Raw genomic sequence first — 9,508 nt, 5'->3', positions numbered from 1 at the left:
AAGGGGGTATATGAGAACAGACCTTGTAGAATGGAAACATCAAAACCCATATAATTAGAGCAGAGGAGAATTGTGATTAAATCATGGGAAGTTGATAAGAAGCATATAGTTCTAAGCAATGTCATGTGAAAGCTAAGAGCCTGCTATATTGCTATATCTACCACCTGTTTATGGTATACCAGCTGCTCCAAAGAGCTCAATAAAAATAAACATTGCTGTATCGATAAATAAGGACACTTTTGCTTTTCCATTAAAGGAGCGGTTCAACTTTAAGTTAACTTTTAGTATGTTATAGAATGGCAAATTCTAAGAACTTTTAAATTGGCCTTAATTTTTCTTTTAAATAGTTCTTGAATTATTTGCCTTCTGACACATTTTAAATGGGGGTCACTGACCCCTGTTGCTTCCCCCCCTAAGGGCAGAGACACACGCTCAGATTCAGGGAGATTAATCGCCCAGAGACAAATCTCCTGTTCTTCGGGGCGACTAATTTCCTCGAACTGCCTCCCGCTGGCTAGAATGCGAATCACAGGCGGGAATGGCAATCAGTGCGCTTCGTTTTCCAAAGTCGCCCGAAGTTGCCTCACGAGGAAACTTCGGGCGACTTCGGAAAACGAAGCGCTCCGAGTGCCATCCCGCCGGCGATTTCGATTCTAGCCAGGGGGAGGCAGTTCGGGAGAGATTAGTCGCTCCGAAGAAGAGGCGATTTACAGTCGGGCGACTAAATCTCCCAGAATCTGAGCGTGTGTCTCTTACAGAGCGAGTTAATTGCAGGGGAAGAGATGTAGCTGCAAAGTCCATCAGGGCTGGGACCTACTGGAATTTTTATAGCAGTGGGTGAGTCTGAACCTGGTCATAGGAGTCACTGAAGGGTGAGAGCAGGGATCAGTTTGCCATTAAAACCTTGTGATTTCATACAAATGAATAACTACACTGGTATAGCTTGTTAACCCTTACAAGCCCTCACATTTTATTACAGTTCATTTACGTTTATGAACAAGTTTTAATGATGCTCTTATTATTCTCTGTCTCATGCTTACTCTGTCTCCTTATCTTTTCATTCTCATCTCACTTCTAAAACCTCCACTGGCATCTTCAAGCAGCAGCATGGTAAGGGTTAACAAGCCACCCAGATAAAAGGCCTCCCTTATCTTGTGAGACGCTGGCTATGATCCCAAGAGTAGATCTAGAAACCCTACTATAAAGAAACACACAACTGCTCACATATTTCTGGTCAGTTTCATGATTTTCCTTTTCTCACTTACTGAATTTTCTTCCAACTGTAGCCAGTTGGATTAAAGTACATGGGATGGGACTCGGAGCGCTTTGTTTTCCGAAGTTGCCCAAAGTTGCCAAACAAAGAAACTTCGGGCGACTGCGTAAAGCCGAATCGATCCTAGTGGCATCCCGCCGGCGATTTACATTCCAGCCAGCGGGAGGCCATTTAGGGGAGATTAGTCGCCCGAAGAAGTGGCGATTTGTCGCTTGGGGTAGCAGCTTGTGCCACTGCCCTAAAGAGAAACTATCGCTAAAATTAAAATTTAATATAAGCTTCAGCATACTGAAATAAGAAGTTTCCTAAATATAATCAATTAAATATTCTGTACCATTCCTGAAATAATCACGTTTATATTCACTATTCCTCTCTCAGTATCTGTTTTTCTTCATTCTCTCTTCATGCAACAGTTGGGTGTCAGATATTCAGTGACAGTTAGATCCAATATATCTTATAGGGGGGCTCCTTTCCCAGCAGATATATTAGAGCTCACTCATATAACTGATTCCAGTACAAACAAAATCTAACAAAATAACTGCCTTTTGCACAAATTCTGCATGTAGAGAGACATGATGTCTGGTGAGTTTAATAGAGTGAGCTCTAATACATCTTCTAGGCAAAAGGAGCCTCCCTATAAGATATATTGGATCTAACTGTCAATGAATATCTGACACCCAACTGCTGCATGAAGAGAGAATGAAGAGAAACAGATACTGAGATAGGGATAGTGAAGATAAACTTGATTATTTCAGAAACGGTACAGAATGTTTAATTGTTTGTATTTCAAGTGTCTTATTTTTGTATACGGTATATATATTGAATTTTCATTTTTGCGACAGTTCCTCTTTAAAAAAAAATCCAGCAGGAATGAAAGCAGACGGGTGGTAGCTGAACTTATTCTTTATTTACTAATGTTATGCACTAATAAAACACTTTTCTTGCATTTCAAAATATATCTTTTTTTCCACATTTTTTATCCTTTTTTTTTTTGTTTAATCCACACCACCTGCAACACACTATAAACATGACGAGATCTCGATACGGTGGTATCAGAAAAATAGAAACATGAAACTAATCTGACACCAGACTAAACCCCTGTGGCAAGTAGATGAATTTGGGGCCAACACAAGCCGGCCCGACGCTGAACCTTTAGGACGTCTGTACAGAGACTCAGTGGAGAAAGCAAATTGGGGGAGGGGGACGTCACTTCTACAAAGAAAAATGGGGAAGCTATGGGGAAAAGTTCAAAAAAAGGAAACCGCCATCTTTACTTTCCCTTTAATTGAAGTGGTCGATCCATGAAAAGGGAAATTTTATTATTCTCTCAAAGGGGAAAAAGATGGAATTGAAACAAACGGATCCCTTTCAGGAGGCATCTCTGAGATGAAGGTAACAGTGTGTTTATGTGCAGAGGAGAATGGGTGTTGTTGGTGCTTAATAGAGGCCAGAGGGTGGCGCTGTTTCAGGAGTTGTCGGACGGCACATGCTCTTCGAAGCCTTCGCTCTCTCGCACCAGCGCCCGCTCTAGTATCACCCGACCTTCCTTGTAGCGCTGACTGTCCTCTGTAGCAAACTCGTAGATCCAGCCCAGTTTACTGTTACAGTTCTTACAGCTGACGTCTCGGACCATGTGACGCCCGGTGAGCATGACGCGGTCCTGGACTTCGCTGTATTGGAGGTTGACCACCTGCGAGTGCAGAAAGAGGGTCACAGTTAATAGAACACACCGTTATTCTAAGATATTACCTTCCCAGCTTGCCTGACTGCACTAATAATGTATGACAAGTCAGCTCTGCTTCAGTCAAGACTACAGTTCCCACAATGCCTTGCACGCTTCTCTCACTCTATATCCTGTGCCTTTTCTCCTTGTTCAGCTTTGTATGGCTGCCCCCAAAGCTACACAGTAACTTGTTTATATAAACTATAGTAGTACTTATATGTTATCTACTGTGTATCCTGTGCTTGAATGGCTGCCCCCAAAGCTACACAGTAACTTGTTTATATAAATTATAGTAGTACTTATCTGTTATCTACTGTGTATCCTGTGCTTGAATGGCTGCCCCCATGGCTACACAGCAGCTTGTTTATATAAACTATAGTAGTACTTATCTGTTATCTACTGTGTATCCTGTGCTTGAATGGCTGCCCCCATGGCTACACACCAGCTTGTTTATATAAACTATAGTAGTACTTATCAGTTATCTACTGTGTATCCTGTGCTTGAATGGCTGCCCCCATGGCTACACAGCAGCTTGTTTATATAAACTATAGTAGTACTTATCTGTTATCTACTGTGTATCCTGTGCTTGAATGGCTGCCCCCATGGCTACACAGCAGCTTGTTTATATAAACTATAGTAGTACTTATCTGTTATCTACTGTGTATCCTGTGCTTGAATGGCTGCCCCCATGGCTACACAGCAGCTTGTTTATATAAACTATTGTAGAGTTTCTGAAGCAAACACACCAGCAGAACAGTACATTATATTCTCATTCCTTTAAAACACTTAAATTTTTTGGTGTTACTATTCCTTTAAGTTAACTTTTAGTATGTTATAGAATGGCTAATTATAGGTAACTTTCAATTGGCCTTCATTTTTTTCTTTTTTCTAGTTTTTGAATTACTTGCCTTCTTCTTCTGTCTCTTTCCAACTTTCAAATGGGGGTCACTGACCCCATCTAAAAAAGAACGAATGCTCTGTAAGGCTAGAAATATATTGTTATTGCTATTTTTATTACTCCTCTTTCTATTCAGCCCTCTCCTATTCATATTCCAGTCTATTATTCAAATCAGTGCATGGTTGCTAGGGTAATTTGGACCCTAGCAACCAGATTGCTGAAATTGCAAACTGGAGAGCTGCTGAATAAAAAATTAAATTGTTCAAAAACCACAAATAATAAAAAATGAAAACCAATTTCAAATTGTCTCAGAATATCGCTCTCTGCATCATACTAACAGTTCATTTAAAGCTGAACAGTCCCTTTAATGGAAAGAGTAAGAGTAGAACACTCCGGGGGTCAGGTGATAAGCAGGGTCAGCCCAAGGTTCTGGTCGGGGGTATGTGTCCCTATGATGGTACCTTGTTGAACAGAAATGCTCTCCCTGTGGCCCCTGTAAAGCGGGTGGAGATCAGCTCCGAGCGGTTGGTCAGAATCGTATCACAGTTGGCGCAGGAGAACAGGCGGGTGCCCCCGATGTGATCCAGGAAGATTCGGCCCATCCTTTCCCCTTTATACTTTTTATTTCAGTACTAAAGAGTCAGCCCTGCACAGAGGGGACAAGAATATAAACAACAAATGTGAGAACAACAATACAGCCTCGCTTTATGGCAGAGATTTTAGCTAAACACTCACAAGGAAGAGCACTTTCCATTTATAGAAAGGGATTGTTTCTATTAACAGCTCTGCTGCATGACAATGTCAGTGGCTTAAAGGGACAGTAACACCAAAAAATGAAAGTGATTTAAAGTAATGAAAATATAATATACTGTTGCCCTGCACTGGTTGAACTGGTGTGTTTGCTTCAGAAACAATACTATAGTTTATATAAACAAGCTGCTGTGTAGCAATGGAGGAAATTGAAATGACACAGGTTAAATAGTGGATAACAGAGAACACCATTATGTTCTACAGAGCTTATCTGCTATCTGCTGTGTAACCTGAGCCTTTTCTCCTTTGAACGGCTGCCCCCATGGCTACACAGCAGCTTGTTTATATAAACTATAGTAGTACTTATCTATTATCTACTGTGTATCCTGTGCTTGAATGGCTGCCCCCATGGCTACACAGCAGCTTGTTTATATAAACTATAGTAGTACTTATCTGTTATCTACTGTGTATCCTGTGCTTGAATGGCTGCCCCATGGCTACACAGCAGCTTGTTTCTATAAACTATAGTAGTACTTATCTGTTATCTACTGTGTATCCTGTGCTTGAATGGCTGCCCCCATGGCTACACAGCAGCTTGTTTGTATAAACTATAGTAGTACTTATCTGTTATCTACTGTGTATCCTGTGCTTGAATGGCTGCCCCCATGGCTACACAGCAGCTTGTTTATATAAACTATAGTAGTACTTATCTGTTATCTACTGTGTATCCTGTGTTAAAATGGCTGCCTCCATGGCTACACAGCAGCTTGTTTATATAAACTATAGTAGTACTTATCTGTTATCTACTGTGTATCCTGTGCTTGAATGGCTGCCCCCATGGCTACACAGCAGTTTGTTTATATAAACTATAGTAGTACTTATCTGTTATCTACTGTGTATCCTGTGCTTGAATAGCTGCCCCCATGGCTACACAGCAGTTTGTTTATATAAACTATAGTAGTACTTATCTGTTATCTACTGTGTATCCTGTGCTTGAATGGCTGCCCCCATGGCTGCACAGCAGCTTGTTTACAATAGTAGTGTTTCTGAAGCACATTTTTGCCAGTGCAGGGCAACATTACATTATATTTATTACTTTACAATACTTTAATTTTTTGATGTTACTGTTCCTTTAAGTGACCTGCAGGGGAATTGATGTCTGTGCTACATTGTTTGAAGAGTCAGAACTAAAAGACAGAAAGGGAAAGACTGACACCGCTTTCAGTAACAACTACTTGTACTCCAATACCAGTACAAATGTGAAATGGATATTGGGAAGTTACATTCTCTTGCATTAGTCAAAAACAGGGTTTGGGTGGAGTATCCCTTTAAAGGGGTGGTTCACCTTCAAATAACTAGTTGGTTTCAGAGAGATCACCAGAAATAACGACTTTTTCTAATTACTTTCTATTTTCTATTTGTGACTGGTTTTCGAATATTTTGAAGTGTAAAGTGTCATTTTTCACCCTTTAAAGCAGCTCTGGGAGGATGGGGTCGCCGACCCCCAAAACTGTTCTAAATTGATACATTTAATGGATACATTTCTTAGCTTTGTCCCTGCTGAGCAGAATCTCTGGATTTCGTTAAAGGGATTGTTCACCTTTGGGTTAACCTTTAGTATAACGTAGAGAGCGATATTCTGAGACAATTCACAATTGGTTTTCATTTTTTATTATTTGTGGTTTTTGAGTTATTTAGTTTTTTATTCAGCAGCTCTCCAGTTTGCAGTTTCAACAGTCTGGTTGCTAGGGTCCCAATTCCCCTAACAACCATGCATTAATTTGAATAAGAGGCTGGCATATGAATAGGAGAGGCCTGAATAGAAAATTGAGCAATAGCAATAAATGTGTAGCCTTACTGAGCATTTGTTTTTAGATGGGGTCAGTGACCCCTATTTGAAAGCTGGAAAGGGCCAGAAGAAGGGAAATAATTCAAAAACGATAACGAATAAATAATGAAGACCAATGGAAAAGGTGCTTAGCATTAGCCATTCTATAACCTACTAATAGTTGCTGATACTCCAGAGATGCTGCTGAGAAATGGATCAACTAAATGTTGCAAAAATGTTTAGAGTTTAGAGTCTGCGCCTGAATTACTGAATTTTTTCGCCTTGTTTCGCTGCGGAAATGACGCCTATAGACTTGTATGGGGTCTCGCGTCCAAAAAAAATTTCACTGCGCGGCAACATTTTTTTGATGCCCATAGACTTTAAAATTCGCTGGATTTTGAGCGGGTCAAATTCGCCCATCCCTACCAGCGACACGAACATTCAACTTTAAACTTAGATTTTGGAAAAACAGTAAAAAAATAAATAATGGAAAGTGATTTGGAAAAAAAAGTCTTTATTTCTGGGGAACAATCTGAAAACAACTGAACTGAAAAAAGTGTTTGGAAGGCGAACAACCCCTTTAAATGATGGGACGGGGGGGGGGAGAAAATGCTGGAGGGGGTGGTACAGACTTCAGGGATAATAAAACATTAAGCGCATGATGATTGACTGGCCCTCAGGGCATGCTGGGAGTTGTAGTTTAACTAGAGAGGCACAAGTAATTAACCCTGTAGCTTTAACAGCAGCAGTAACTGTCATTAGAATTACAATGTGTTTCAGCGATTGGTCCCTGGCTCACACTGTTACATCTAAAGAAGTTTCGCCCTGTGAGTCGGCACAAAGGGGAAGTTAACCCGCTCTGCTCATGGCAGGGGATGAGCTCAGCCTGACATCACTAGGACACAATATAAACAAAGCATGTGATACACATCACTCAGAACAAACCGCCAATCAGATGGCTGGGGAGGAAAAAAGAGGCTCCTCCCACCCAAGGTGACAAATGCTGTAGGAAAACAAAGAGGAGTTGGAGTAGAGCAGCCAGGCCTCCCTGCTATTTATTCAGCTACAGAGTGGGAGGAGCCTGTCGCTGCATTAGGGCAAACTCACACTCAGGAAAAGTCCAGGCGATTAACCCTTTCTCTGGCAATGGACATAATCACTGGCGGCTGCTGTATCACTGGCCGTTTGTATTTGTTCCCCGGTAAAGTCCAATTTGTCGGATTTTAAGAAACTGCCTCTACTGTGACATCACCTTCCACCCTCTCCTCACAGTCCCCTCACACTCACCACGCCCCATCCTTATTTAGCCACGCCCCTCTGTTCTTCAACTCCCCCTCCCCCAGTCTCCCCCAAACATCCAGCCTCCCATTGGCCCTAAGGCCCCTCAATTCCTAAACTCATAATCCGCCCCTCAACCCCAAAACTGGCCGGTCCCACTATCGCAAACTGGAGGCGCCTCCCCCAAAGCCCAGGAGAAGCCGGCTACGAGCGAGCCATACCAATCAGGCCGCACACACAAGGGGGGTCCGTAGGACAGTGGGGATCGATCCTGTCAGACCCGGCCGCCTCCTCGTCTCAAGCACAGGCCTCTCCTCTTCACCAGCCCCTATTCACTCACAGCGACAGACTCCCTCCGCTTCTGTCCGCGCTCCGGCCGCTCCCTGAGGCCGAGACACCAGCGACTGCACCGACACCAACTGTTCTGTCTGACTAAGCCCTCTAGCTCCACCCACTTCCCTAATGTAGCCGTCAATCATCCGGCAGGGGATACGCCAACCCCAGGAAACCCTGCCGCAGCGAGAGGAGGCGGTCACTTGTGATGTCACCAATCCCCGCCTCAAACCAGCTGACAGCACAACATTCCAGCCACGAGGGCTTCTTAAAGGGGTGGTTCACCTTTGAGATAACTTTTAGTATGATGTAGAGAGTCATATTCTGAGACAATTGGCAATTGGTTTTCATTTTTTATTATTTCAGGTTTTTGAGTTATTTCGTTTTTTATTCAGTTTGCAATCTGGTTGTTAGGGTGCAAATTCTCCTAGCAACCATGCTCTGATTTGAATAAGAGACTGGGATATGGATAGGAGAGGCCTGACTAGAAGGACGAGGAATACCAAGTAGCAATAACAATAAATGTGAAGCCTTACAGAGCATTTGCTTTTTAGATGGGGTCGGCGACGCCCATTTGAAAGCTGAGTCAGAAGAAAAAGGCAAATAACTATAAAACTATAAATAATGAAAACCAATTGAAAAGTTGCTTAGAACTGGCCATTCTATAAGATACTTAAAGTTACCTTAAAGGTGAAGCACCACTTTAAAGGACCAGTAACATCAAAACATTTTTAAAAAAAATTGGTTAGTATATCTTGAAAAAAAACCCACCAAGACAAATTGAACTTTAAAATTGCAAAGTCTTTATTAAGAAGTAACTTTCCGAAACTCCTCGAAAATCCATTGTGCAGCGCTCGATTTCTCCTCCCTGACTATCTCCTATAAGGAAGGCAGGGAGGAGAAATCGAGCGCCGCACGATGGATCACCGGATTGCTTTCTGGAGGAGCAAGCGGAGTTTCACTGTTATTTCTTAATAAAGACTTTGTGATTTTAAATTTTAATTTGTCTTGGTGGTTTTTTTGTAATGTATACTAACAAATTTTTGATGCTACTGGTCCTTTAACCCTATCGGTGCTGTCTTAAAGGGGCTGTTCACCTTTAAATAAACTTTTAGTATGATATAGAGAGGGATATTCTGAGTCAATTTGCAATTAGGTTTCATTTTTTATTTTTCTGTGGTTTTTGAGTTATTTAATTTTTTATTCAGCAGCTCTCCAGTTGGCAATTTCAGCGATATGGTTGTTATGGTCCAAATTCCCCTAGCAACTATGCACTGATTTGAATAAGAGACTGGAATATGAATAGGAGAGGTCTGAATAGAAAGATGAGTAATAAAAAAGTAGCAATAACAATACATTTGTAGCCTTACAGAGCATTTGTTTTATAGATGGGGTCAGTGACCCCCCCCCCCATTTGAAAGCTGG

General features: G+C 41.7%; 1 protein-coding gene across 1 annotated transcript; it reads right to left on the bottom strand.

The window, feature by feature from the left end:
- Positions 1-2,160: 2,160 nt before the first annotated feature.
- On the bottom strand, positions 2,161-8,152 carry ypel5.S (yippee like 5 S homeolog; the record flags this gene model as incomplete). The annotated part of the gene is given in 3 exon segments (NM_001093172.1): positions 2,161-2,963; positions 4,356-4,540; positions 7,972-8,152. Coding segments are annotated over 2 exon segments (366 nt in total). The 3' UTR covers positions 2,161-2,738.
- Between the last annotated feature and the right edge of the window lie 1,356 nt (positions 8,153-9,508).

The sequence above is a fragment of the Xenopus laevis genome, chromosome 5S (assembly GCF_017654675.1).
Source record: "Xenopus laevis strain J_2021 chromosome 5S, Xenopus_laevis_v10.1, whole genome shotgun sequence".
Lineage (NCBI taxonomy): Eukaryota > Metazoa > Chordata > Amphibia > Anura > Pipidae > Xenopus > Xenopus laevis.
Note: the sequence above shows the minus strand (reverse complement) of the source record. Positions and strands in the feature narration are given on the sequence as shown.